General features: G+C 45.5%; 1 protein-coding gene across 9 annotated transcripts in view; it reads left to right on the forward strand.

The window, feature by feature from the left end:
• The window catches only part of LOC121587888 (high affinity copper uptake protein 1), a 28,835-nt gene that overhangs the window by 8,529 nt on the left and 6,565 nt on the right, over positions 1-13,741 (forward strand). For 7 of the 9 annotated variants that reach the window (XM_041905177.1, XM_041905176.1, XM_041905174.1 and 4 more), the window contains 2 exons: positions 12,755-13,170; positions 13,259-13,593. In XM_041905177.1, coding sequence (XP_041761111.1) covers positions 12,958-13,170; positions 13,259-13,593 — 548 coding nt within the window. In that variant the 5' untranslated portion in view covers positions 12,755-12,957. Of the gene's footprint in view, positions 1-3,217; positions 3,430-12,754; positions 13,171-13,258; positions 13,594-13,741 lie in introns of those variants that run through there. The other 2 variants (XM_041905180.1, XM_041905179.1) reach the window with 2 other exon arrangements.

A 13,741-nucleotide genomic window follows, 5' to 3' on the forward strand; every position in this document is an offset into this window, starting at 1 on the left:
TTGGGTGCAACCGAGAAGTCCATTTAGCAGACAGAGTACGGATGCAATTGTCTGCCGTTTGGATTAGCAGTGAATTGGTCTGTGCGGTTTCATCGTGTGCCCGATTGATGCCCGAAATGCTGAAGCCCGAAATACAAACCACAACATGTGCAATCTGAATGACTGCTGCCCTCCTGAATGACTAACCCTATAATGCCTTTTGTTTGTTTTGTCGCTTCATGTACTGCTACTAGCGATAGCAGGGGAACGTAGTAGGAGTGCACTAACACGGCTGATAAGTTGTCATTGGCAGTGGCAGCAATTAGTTCCAATGCGTACATCTCCTCGCAAATGGCCGTGTCGTTCGGAGTTATTTATACACTCCGATAGATGAAAGGAGCGGTAAACCTCTGAGGATTTTGTGTACACATTTGCAGCATTTTCTCGGGACGGTTCGTTTAAGCTCTACTGATATTAAATTGATAATGATATTAATTGAACGCCCTGCCAACTCTTATTTGCATTGGGTCGTCCATATTCGGTAACGTTATCATACACAAAGCAAATATGGCAGGTACACATTCACCCGGACACCGAAACGCTCTCGAACCCCATCGATATTCACACATAATATCAAACGGGACGTAAGGATAGTAAATGTAGCGAAATTCGTGGAACGATAAACTCAGAAAAAAGGCCTGAGCAAATATTAAAAATGTAAATCTATCGTTGGATTGCTTTTCACTCAACGTCAGCGCAATGCCTGCCGATACATTGCTATCTTCGACTGTACACTGGGTGCACATGATTATCCCAACTTTTGACACGGCCGCTGATACTGCACCACACACTCCCTTTGGCCGTGGGAGCGATACATGGGAGTGTCTCTCGTACGGGAATGACCGCAACCATGGACGCGCCCACTGTGCAGGAGCCGGGCTACGGCTCTGTGGTATGCGGTGTGGAGTGGTTTGCTGTAAATGATAATTCAGCATCAGAATGCGTTTGAAAACACACTCAGCCCAGTAAAACCGCGTCGGTTGAAGCAAAAAGAAGCACAACCCTTATCGGTACGGGCTGTCGGCAGCTTCGTTTAATGTGTGCTATTATATACAGCCAATATGCTATGCAATATCAAGTATTTGCGGGTATGTTGTAATCGCTTGATAAGCATTTGATTCGTTTTGGATACTTAATGTACCGTCGTATTGAAATATTATACATCAAACTTCTGTTCTCAATGAACAAATCGTTTAATTAAATAAATAAGGTGTCTTAGATGTTTCAAAACAACCGTAATTCTACGAGTAGAGCATGCAGAAAAGAGGGTTTGGTCGTATACTATGCTCCAAAGTCTGAATAATCGAATGACGGTGTGATCTATGATCTTATATCAATTATGTTTTACTATTAAGATGTTGTCAACGATGCATATTCAAAACCACACGACAAACTGAACTACCCACCTACTTATCAGACCTGCCGGTCATCTGCCAAAACGCCTGTTCCCACGTCCGCGCTCGGTCTTGTTGGGCGTTCTAAAAGAACTTTACGTCGCTCGGTCGCTCGGTGTCCTACGCATGGCCGGAAATGTTTATAAAATAACCCGAAAAAGTCTTCAAAAGACTCTACCGACTGATTGACTGACTTAAGAAGCGGGAGCAACAAATTAGTCATATATATATAGCTATCCAACCTGTGCTCCAATTTTGAAACATATGAGTTGCCTTTATGTTCTATAGTTTTGGGTTGAAAATACCATCCACTTGTCTCGATTTACTACACACACAGGTACGTTCTTTGTTCATCGATGGCATCCCCCACGCTGCAATAACCATCAATGTCAACCTGTGCAGTGTAACAATGAAGTTAAAAATACAGTACCTAACAAACAAACGCTACATTCAGCCCAGTAGAGGCAGTACCCACCTTAACCGAGCGAGAAAGTTTTCCAATAACGATGCTAACTGCAACAGCTTCGTTGGTTCGTTGATTAGCTCTGTGGCCATCTATGGAGATGGCTTTTAGCTCATGTACTTTTGAACTGCAAACAATGTGGCGGTGGTTAAAAACAAGAATGTGCCAGCAGAGTCCCTCTTTCACTGCTGCAATCATTTTCCACCCCACATTTTGTCCAAGACATATGCATGCACCCTGTTAGGTTTCTTGCTTTATTTTTATCTAACACAAATCGGAACCGCCGTCGTTCTGGTACTACTTTGTCCACATGATAGTGTGTCATGATGGTGGTGATGATGATGGCTCTCTGAGTTGGGATTGGCAGCGCTGCGGTGACGGTGAAGTTGTTTACTATATATTTCTGCCCTACCGATAAGGGCAGTTTACGTGCGTGCGTGCGTGCGTGCGTGCGTGCGTGCGTGTGTGTGTGTGTGTGTGTGTGTGTGTGTGTGTGTGTGTGTGTGTGTGTGTGTGTGTGTGTGTGTGTGTGTGTGTGTGTGTGTGTGTGTGTGTGTTGTGTGTGTGTGTGTGTGTGTGTGTGTGTGTGTGTGTGTGTGTGTGTGTGTGTGTGTGGTGTGTGTGTGTGTGTGTGTGTGTGTGTGGTGTGGTGTGTGTGTGTGTGTGTGTGTGTGTGTGTGTGTGTGTGTGTGTGTGTGTGGTGTGTGTGTGTGTGTGTGTGTGTGTGTGTGTGTGTGTGTGTGTGTGTGTGTGTGTGTGTGTGTGTGTGTGTGTGGTGTTGTGTGTGTGTGTGTGTGTGTGTGTGTGTGTGTGTGTGTGTGTGTGTGTGTGTGTGTGTGTGTGTGTGTGTGTGTTGTGTGTGTGTGTGTGTGTGTGTGTGTGTGTGTGTGTGTGTGTGTGTGTGTGTGTGTGTGTGTGTGTGTGTGTGTGTGTGTGTGTGTGTGTGTGTGTGCAATTGTATGATCGTGGCCTCATCCTGGCCCCTCGAGCACCCACCACGAGAAGGAGAGCCTTCACGGGTTTTGCGGTTTCGGGTTTCGGGCTGCGCCGAGAGACCCGTCCCGATAACACGCATTACCCGGATCGCGCAACCGTGTAGGCAGCAGCAGTAAACGAACGAAACTGTCACAATCAGCGCCAATGTGGCCCCGCAATCGCGATAGCAAGATAATGAATCTTTCGCGGCAAGCGGGCGCTGCGAAATAGTTCTGGGCGGTGGTGTGGTGCGAAATCATCGGGACACACCACTCACACACCCGAGGCGATCTAATCGCTAAAACAACCACTTGTGAGAGGTTAACCGCTTCCGTCATTAGCGAAGTAGTGTGTTTATGTGTGTATGTGTGTGTGTGTTTGCTTGTTCCGATTGTTGTGAAGTTTGCAATAACAAATTCAACAACAGCAAAACAATCAAAACCATTAGCTCAGTTTGTGCCGAACCGTTGCAGTAGCGAGTAAGAGGGGAGTAGAGAGAGAGTAAGCAAATAGTGTCGCGAAGAGTGTGTCCTTTAAATCATTCATAAAACTCCAAATGTAAGCAGTGCTTTGGTGGCTTTTGGTGGCTTCCCGTTCGCAACAAAACATCAAAGGATCGCGGGAAAACATTGTGCGCAAAACGGGCAGGCCCGTTCTCCTTCCATCGCCGCTTTTGTAATGTACCTCCGGCGGCTCTGTACCGCGAATCTTGATCGTAAAAGTAATCGTCTTACTTTAGATTTAACTTGGCGCGCCCTAATTTCGGGGAACAACCTCTTGCTGCGATTATTCCGCGCATCGAAACGTGCACGAAGCAGGGACTCGTCTTGAAGGTGTTGAGTTCGTGGAAAATTTGTCCCGCCACGCTGCAGTGGCGGCAGGAATCCGGATTGGTACTTATTCTAGCGTGTTGAAACAGCTTCATCAGAATCCGTGGCAAGAGTGGCTTGTTTGCCGTGCTTGCAACCGTGTGTGCAGTGCGGGGAAAAGGATTTAATCCAATGATACGATAGCAGCTAAGTTGCTACTACAGGTTCTTTGCATCGCAAGAAAGTCGGCTGGAAAACAAGCATTCTATGCTTGTTGTTATGATCGGTTGGTGGGAGAAGAGCTTCCCTTACCTCGGTTAAATGCAGCCAGTGATTATGCAGCAATCACTATTACAGTCGTTGCCGCTAAATTTTAGCTCTAATTCACCTATTTTTGTCTCTATTTTTGACAGCATGTCAGCGACTTTTTCCTCTAAGGCATTGGTTTTTTAATTAGATTTTAAATTATTAAAAATAGTTATGCCAATTTTGGAAGTTTTCATGGAGTGCAAAAGATTTGGCATGTATTAGCATGTATCAAGTGTAAACATTTGCTTGAGAATTTATTGAATCTCAATAGTTTTTAAAATTGCGATCAAATTGCACGGTATTTGTAGTGTTTTTATACTGTCAAATTAAAGTTTTCACAAATCTGCTAAAATACCTTGTAAATGTATCATGATTCCTACGATAGTCAAACATTGTTTACTTACAGACAAAAATAGTAGGGGTGTGTTAGAGTCAAAAACTGGTGCACACTGTCAGGAATGTATACCTTAGAGGCAAAAATTGATGCACACTGTCAAGAATAGATGCTTTACTGCCAGAATCTAGCAGCAAAGACTGTATCTGCCACTCATTTTCTGTGTGAATCATAATTGCTGAAGTGCGAGTAGTGCTTTTTAAGTTTTTCTTATGCCTTTTGTGTCGGCGAAATTATAAAAATAGGCAATAATTTAAAAAAAGTTTCCGATTATTGTACTTGCTGTGAGATAGCAACAACTTAAAAATGAAATCCCATGAAACAGGAGAAATAGACTATAAGCTTAATAATTTACTTCTGTTTACTTTCCATACTGAAATAATGTCTATCTATGGGGCCCTTTTCGTTTTAAGTTCGCAGGCTGACATTTCAGCCTGTCAGCTGTTTTCATTGTATAGCAGTTTTCGAGCAGCTATCTAAGTGGGTATAATACAGTGGCGGATTTAACAGTAGGCGGACTAGGCGGTCGCCTGGGGCCCCGCCGATTTAGGGGCCCCGTAGATCGCCATTCTATAGTATGCCGTATGGACAGAGTACTAGCGACAAGGATCCCTGGCTGGCGAATTATTTGCACCCCCCCCCCCCCCCCCCTCGTCAGCAAAAATTTTAGAGTCTGCAACTGATGATCGTAGGGGCCCCGGCGGTATTTCAAGTTTACTGTTCCCCATTTACTCCCCATTTACAGAGGGGCCTCAACTCGTCTTTCCGCCTAGGGCCCCCGAAACCCTTAATCCGCCACTGGTATAATGTACAGGTGGGCTTATCCCAAGGTGTATGAATTTAGAAGGCTGATTTTTATCGCTTATATTTCTGAATGAAGATTTTAAGAGTGTTTTGAGTATTCGTCAAGCCTCCAGAAAGCTCGTTGGAGCAAAAGTTTTCACTCGTTCTGTCAAAAAGTGATATTCAAATTTGTTTACAAAAAAACATGCTATGGGACCATCTGAACTACATACACTTTGATTCTTTAATGCACCTTGGGGTTAATGTAAGCCTCACCTTGTTTTGCCATTTTTTCGAGCAGGTACTAGAATCTAATTCTAGCTTTGAGGCTAGAATAATCTAGACTGAAAATTGCAGGCTAGTTTTTTGTGTGGTTTTGTATGGAGTGTTTACATGATTTCAGCCTCCAACTGTCAAACTTCGTACAAAAAACTGACTAGAATCGTGAAGGGCCCTTATCTTAGATAATTCGAGCTCCACGTAGTGCAGCACTGCTCTTTTATTGATTTTTACCGACTTGTGCAGCACTGCTCTTTTATTGATTTAAAAAACTTTTTTTTTCCTATTTTTTAAAACTCATATTTACACTTCAACCACTGCGGCATTCCCTTTCCCATTGCTTCCTGCAAACGAACGGTGGGTGAAATTTATCCTATTTAATTAAACATTTAATTTCGCATAGTTTGTTGAACAAGTCTCCCCAATAACAGAATGGACAGTTCGTTCCAATTTGCTCCCCTTTCGTCCGTTCCGTCCAATAGCATTTGCCCCTCGCCGAGTGAGTTTCAGTTCGTATGTGGTGGTGGTGCAAAATCTGTTCAGAATTAGATGAATATATTTTGGTGGATAGTGGAAAGGACCGAGAACGCCTGCAGCAATCACATTGTGCCCGGGGCCGCATCCAAGGATCGCAAGGATCGGGCGCAGCGCGAGTGTTGGGTTTGCTGTAGAAAGTTTCGTTCGCTTTTTCTTCTCAACCCCAAGGTTGATCGGGCAGCGAATATTCGATTCGATTTATTTTACCATTTTGAGGAGGTTCTCTCTCTCTCTCTTTCTCTCTCTCTCTCTCTCTCTCTCTCTCTTTCTCTGTCTCTCTTACACCCCCAAACCAAAGTTAGCGGGACAGCACACAAAGTTGCAGCATTCCCGATGGTTTTGCACCGAAATTCATGGTAAATCAAGAAATAAAAGCACCGAGTTCGCGGGATGTTAAATTGAATCATGTTTAGCTGGTTAGCTAGTTAGTTGTAGAAGTTTTTAATTTATCAATGGTTGCATAAGTGGTTTGAATGGAAAGTTTCACATCGGCAGCTGTTTGGGAGCTGTTTACTTGGCAGCGCATTGTGTACGGCAGGTGGAAAACATAATCAAAAATCACATCACTAGCGAACATTGTCGATTGGCGAGATGGAATTGGATTTGTGTTTCTTTTTTCCCCAATTTCCTCTCCAGTGAGGAGGTGGAACGATTGACAGTGTTTGGTTAGGTGTGACACATTTTCCATTTTATCGTTTTGATTGCCAAGAAATCCGCGCTTCTGTTGAAACTCAGAAATGTTGTGGGTGTTTTCTTCTTCAAATGTTTTGTTTAAATTTATAATTCGTTTTATTGAATACATTAAATTCATTGGTTTATTTCAGACACCTGCGAAAGTACATGTCTTGATGTCTCATAATCCATCCACATTGATGAAAGGAATTGCAATAAGGTTTTATTTTGAATGTCTAGTTCTGTTAGTGACGAGTGTAACTGAAATAGTAAATTTAGACTATAAATGTAATACTAAAACGGACGTAATTATCTCGTAACATTCTTGAGATCAGAACAAAAAACATAATATAATCTTTATTTTACATTCCACGCTCATTCCCATCCTTGCTTAATCGTTTGCTTAAGAAAGTTCCCCAAAATTCAATTACCGTTTTCTGATGAACGTATTCACATTATTGGGAACAGACGAAGAGAGATGGAATCTGAAAAACTTGCAATGGTTCTTTTTTGTGTTTGTGTGCTTCTGACAGCATCTTCTCGTGTTGTTTTTGATCTTTTTGAGCAATTTTTCCAAGAATATGCTTCTTGGCAGCACATTAAATTCCACTGCAGGGTAAGATATGAGCGTTGCAAGGGAATTAATAAAAGTATAGAATTTCCATTCTATGAAGCTATTAGCGGAGCGAAAGCATGTTGCGATCTAATTAAGTGTAATTATTGCTCGATGAAAATGTACACTGCTGGACTGCGCAGGATACGAAGCAATCCGAAACTACGCCCCATAATCGCTCCTTCGCGGGGAAAAGTAAGCTTTGCAACGATGCGTTAAACGATGCACAAACAGTGGGTGTGCGGCGTTGTTTGTTTAGAACAACAACTCTTTAGCGGAGAATCGTCAACTTTGCTGGAAGGCAACCGTACCGGACAAATCCGCTCAGGCAGAAGATTGTGGGTTGGTATTGGGGTATTGGCAGCTTGCTAACGGGCTCCTCCGTCTTGGGCGGAGGCAGAACCAAACAGACACCAAATTTAATCTAAATGGAAATTGAAAGCGCGTCCAATAGGAAACAAATTTACTGTGAACACCACCATTGTCGTTAGCTTCAAAACACTCAAACAAGTGGCCCCACAAGAGGTGGACATAATTTGGTCCAGGGCAGCCCGACATCTTGGCTCGATTCACCCCCGCTCAAGGTTGTTGGGCACATGGTGAACGTGGTCCAGCTAACGAACACAGTTCCACAGCAGCTGTGGCTTTCAATGAAAAACTGCTCACGATAAATGAAGTTTCGTGCGCTGTTTCGGAAGAAGTCATTATGGGTTCGAAGCTGGTAAAGGTGGGTTTCTGGCGTGTCCAAACGCTGGCTTTTGAATTACTGCTACTATGACGATAGAGTCACTACCACCACCACGATCAGAGCTTGCTTACCGTCCACCGAACCAGTCAGTCAGTCAGTCAGTCAGTCGCCCCACAGCACAAGGTCATCCAGTTTGGTCGATTTTCGAGCGTCCGTTGTTTTCTAATGCCTAAAGCTGGGTGAAGCAAGCTACTACTACCCTGTGTACCACAGCCACCCAACCCATGCACCACCCGAGTGTTGGTTGGTTGGAATGTTGTTCGCTGACTGGGCGAGCTTTTGCACTTCGGGAAGTGAGCTTCACAATTCAGGACGTTGTCGACGGTGGTGAAAGGCGTGTACATATTTCTCATTTTGGAGGGTTTGTTTGTTGCCCAACCTTTTTTTAAATATATAATATCTTTCTTGCTTCGTTGGCTTAGGCGAGGTAATGAATGTCTTTTGAGCTTGCAGCATTTATGTACGTGTCTTTTTTTTTGTTATTTTTGCTCCTATAATCCCTGTAAGTGCCTTGGGGCTTTGCAGGTTGTTCTGTCGGTTAAAGTTGAGAATGCTAAAAACAGGCGATTGCTACACCGTTTTTGTTTTTTTTACTTCTTGCATTTGCAATCAAGGATGTAAATTTAATTATCACCGTACCTCATGGACACATTAATCGTTATGCGGTGCATGTTTTTAACATGCTGCACACCGCATTCTTTTGCTATTGGGCTGTCCCGCTATTGGGATGATGCTCCATTTTTGCTCCCTCCATTTGTCGTTGGTATAATTGAAATATCATCCTGACCCACATATATCGGTACGTGATCAGAAACAACGTGGAAGCCAAGGATCGTGCTCGGGCAATCGATTCCGTTGTTTGTTTACTATATTGTACTCCCCCCTAGAGGGAGCTCCCCCCCCCCCCCCCTTTTCAATCGAAACCGACCCATCACGTACCGCTGTAAACATGATCAATATCAGCGTGTGTTCAACCCTCGCACCAAACAACCCCTCAGAGACGGACAATGATCTCTGGTCGGGAGCTACTGCCATAAACCAACACCGTCGGTTCGTAAACACACACACGACGACGGTCGTTGATAAGGTTTTGTACCGTTCGAGCGGCTCCGAATCGAAGAGAACTCAAAAAGCAAAAAAAAAGGAACTACGAATTCAATTGAAGTTTTGCATTAATACGAGTCCAATTTCCATACGCGAAGGCGTGCATGTGTGCGCGGCAGCGGTCGGAGCTGTATCTGGTCGCAGCAAAAGGTGCGTCGCGGTTCGTTCACCACGTCCACAACCCGTCGTAGCGATGTTGGTGAGGAAGTTAGCTGTAGCCACGTACAATCTCATCACCACCATCACCTATCATCACCTCATCGTACGACCACTTCGTCACCGGACCGGACAAACTTAATTGTGGCCTGCACGGACGGTTGGGTGACAGAAGGGATAAGGGAGATTGCGTGTATCAGTCACCCCGGAAGTGGGAAAATTCTACACCGGAATTGTGTGACCAGAACGTAACACATCCACAAACACAATCAAGCAGTGATTCAAATCCATGCCGACACACCCAAATCACAACCAGACCGGGGGGTTCATCGCGTCCGCGCGCCCATATGTACATGCGGGGACTCGAGAGTGATATTCTCTCGTCTCAGATTGCGGCCGATGGACAATTGTCGCTAATTGGTGGCGGGATCGAAACAATTCAGTGCACGTTCCGTGCTGCACCCGGCAACCGGGGGGTGGCCACAGTACTGAGCAGCATCCGTTCTCGGACAGTGGGGACGGGTTGTGTGAACATTGAAGTGATCAAAACCTTGCAAAAAGGGGCGTTTTTTTGCTTTTCGTTCCGTCGGCCACTATTGTTTCTGTGATTTGTTTTTCTTCAGTTGCTATTTTGTTCTATTTGCTCGTTTTTCTTTGGTAATTATTCCACGAACCAGCAGTGCATTAGCACAGGGTCAGAATAATGTCACGTAAAACTCTAACTCCTTTTCATGTTAAATTATGAAAATATAAGCGGAGGACAAAGGAGGATAACATCAAGATCAGATCCCTTGCATTGTGTTGTGATATGCTTTCGGATTAAAACTTTAGCTATACAGATAGTGAGATTGTGAAATGAAGCAGCAGTAACGACAGCTTACTAAAATATAGTATCGAAACTAAGCGGGAGCAGCAACCTTCTTCTATCTTATGAATTATGCAAAATTTTATACATTTTTCTGACACCTCGCACACCGTGTCCTGCCCATCGGTGTTGCCCACTTGACACGGACTTTAACCGTGATCCACAAGCAAGTGGTGGTGGTGGTGGTGATCCAGTCTGTAGGGAAATCTGGCTACACGCCGGCGTCCGTAGTTGTCCTACACCAACTACGGCTCTATGGATGCGTCTGCTTGTGTATAAAACAAAATGACTCCTCCCTGCATCAAACACTCACTTCCACCAGCTGTGCAAGTTGCCATCTTGTGCAGCAGCAGTAGCAGGAGCAAGAAGTGGCTAGAATATGCTTTTACTTCGTCACCTTATCACCTTATTGTGGTCGGGATAAACCACATTAGTTTTTGATTGCCCTCTTGCCAGAGCCGTTTTGCGACACAAGGTCCAGTTGTTTTGAGATAAAAGATTGGAGGCGGTAGATGCGGTTTGAGATGTTGAACATGGAAATTTCCAGCACTGATATTAATATGAGGCTGTTGGGAATTGTATTGTATATATTACAATGATTGCAATGCACAGCACAAAGTTGGAGCCCTTCAGTTGGCACAGCATTGTAAATTGGACATTTAATATCGAAGTTACTAGCGAGCTTAGCGGTTCAGTAACTAGCTCAATATTCTCAATATACAGTCAGCACAATTATCCTGTTCGGCTGATTGAATTTGGGCTTTATTATTCAAACTCATGAGATTTATCATCCTCCTCTTCCTCCTGCTTCTCCTCCTCGGCTATCGCGGAAGCTTAATGTCCGAATTTATTATAAACTGGAACAGGAATTTCGCACGAAAATTATTCAACCGTAGAAATGTTCTCAGTACGACCAACAGTTCCGGATGCAGTCGCGTGCGGTAAGCGATGCATAATATGCAGCACACGGATTGCACTAATTTGACCAAATGTTGAATGTGTAATTAAAATCAGATCCACACACACTGGTGTTGCCGAGTGTCGTGTTTATTCAAACAGCAGCAGGGAGTAGATGTTTTGGGTTTTTTTTGTTTCGGCGTGCTGTTTGTTGGTAGGACCATGTTCATCCGGTTGCTCTGAAGAGCGTTGCAGTTGGATCGATTATAAAAGTGACATCAAGCGGACAAGGATTTGGTTTGAATTTAGGCTAACCATATGCATAACCACGGGAGGAAAAAACGGGAAACGAATTCATGCAAATGAGTTGAAAACATTCTATTCATCGTACGTCCAACCGAACTGAACGGTAGTGGTTAGTCCTTTCTCCTCCATCCATGCTCAGGAATGTCCTCAAGCGATGCAATCGATCAATAGCATTATTCGTTCCAATTATTGCGTTTTTGTACTTTCCTCTTTTTTTCCCTTTTGTTTATGGTATGGCACGCGCTACGTGTTGATAGCTTTTTTCAACTCTCCTAACCACCTCAAAAAAGTCCAATGTTATGGTCTATTGAGCTTTTGGCTCCTCGCAGCATTTGTCTGAAACGGCTCCTCCATCGAAGGAGGACCGGCTAAAGCAAGGCCAGACCAGGCGCACGAGAGCGGCGGAATGCGTACTAAATGCCAAATTCCGCACCGAATTGCGCTTTTCCAATGGCGTGAAAATGCTTCACTTTTTAACCGGTTTTTGAAAGGGATTAAAAGGTTGTTTTTTTGGGGAGGGTTTGGTGTGTTGCTGTTATCTGGGAGGAACTCTGTGCAAACGTGTGCGACGCCTAGGAAAAGGAGATGTCAAAGAGAGCGCGAAAAAGTGGCATCCTCGCACAGGCCTTAGTCCTTGGTTTGGTACGTTCGTACCCTAACACCATTAACAGTGGCCGGATGGCACATTTTGGGCGGAGAGAGTAATACGAAGTCCCTTCCCCTATATCTATTCTACCGCTATTTTCCCGCTCGTTGGCTTAGACAAACTAGTCTACTAGTGGCGGAAGTGAAAAGTTCTCCTCCCCCCCCCTTGCATCTGCTACGAATGGTGCCCGCAATCTACGCCGTTTCTGCCGGAAGTGTGCAGGAACACGCTCTAAACGTGATAAATTCCTTGCGACATTCTTCGCGTACACGACACGGTAACGGGCGGGAGAGGGCAACCGGGAACTGTGCAAACTCATCCGTGCTGTGCATATACTACTACGTGCGGGTAGTGTGCTGCTCGGTTGGGTTGCCGGAATGCATTTCTAATCGTTTTGGCGGAGCGACACCGACCAATGGAATGGTGTGGAATCAATTAATTTTTGGTCTCAACGTCGTCGGTCTCTAGGGGGTCCTTCGTGCCAGGAGTGAGCACTTTGTGTCTGTATGTGTGTGTGTGTGAGTTCTGAGTTGGGAGATCGGTTCGGCTTTGACCGGCGGTGAAAAGAAAAGTCATTACCAGTGCAAAAAAAGCAAAAAGGAGTTGACTTTTACCTCGTCCTGCTTCTGAAAGCATTATCATCCCACACCCTCGTACCTATATCCGCTCGTCGTGGGCGGACGTCACCCAGCGTGTGAAATATGTCCTCCATAAAAGTTATTTTTCATTCGGTCGTCTCGGTTTTTGCTTCCACTTCTTTTGCAGGCCTTTAAGCAACTTTTAGTCTTCCCTCGTGACCAAACGCACCCGAGACGACCGTGCACAGGAACCAGGAACAAAAAGGGTCACAAGAGAGGGAGGCGGCACAGTGACGTTGCTGTAAGCCACACACACACACAGACACAAACACACATCATCCCCGGTACACGGCCGTAGGACGGTTTCGCGAGCTCCACTACCCATTACTTATGGACCATTCCGAGCATCACGACTACAGCCAGCACGCAAACATGTCGAGTGGAGGAGCGCACGCAGGACACACCGGGCACGGGACAGTGGACCACAGTGCACACGATCACACGATGATGGATCATGGGGCGCACGATCACCATCACGGGGCGGCCGGCGGCATGGGTGCGGCCAGCCCTGCCGGAATGGTACACCACATGATGTCGATGTCGGTGAGTGTAGTGTGGCAGTAGTGTGCTCGTTGATGGTGGTGAGGGCATCCAATGTTCATTCCACGCTCGCTTATATTTCCCTTTGCAGTTTCACGGCGGCTACGATGAGACGATTCTGTTCGAGCAGTGGAAAATCGATAGCCTGAGCGGGCTGCTCTGGTCGATGCTGCTCATCTTCGTGATGGCCGCACTGTACGAGGGCTTGAAGTACTACCGGGAGCATCTGTTCTGGCGAACGTACAACGCGCTCCAGTACCGCCCGGTCACCGTGACGGAGAAAAGCAACGGCAACGGGGTGACGGTGGCCGGCGGCACAGCCACCGACGACCGGGCCGGCGGTGCCGGCGTGGGCGACGGTCTAAACGGAGCCAGCGGCACCGGCACGCCCGGCGGGCTGAACGAGGAGGGCGCCCGCATTGTGCAGTAAGTTTCGTCTCGAAATTTTGCAGGAGAGAGGCAGCAGATCGCTTATCGCCAATTCCATTACGGCTCGTGCGCGGAATGGAAACATTCCATTCTAGAGACTACGAGAGCTCAGAGCTTCCCTTACGATCCCCTTCCCATCAAACGG

Source organism: Anopheles merus, chromosome 2R (assembly GCF_017562075.2).
Source record: "Anopheles merus strain MAF chromosome 2R, AmerM5.1, whole genome shotgun sequence".
Lineage (NCBI taxonomy): Eukaryota > Metazoa > Arthropoda > Insecta > Diptera > Culicidae > Anopheles > Anopheles merus.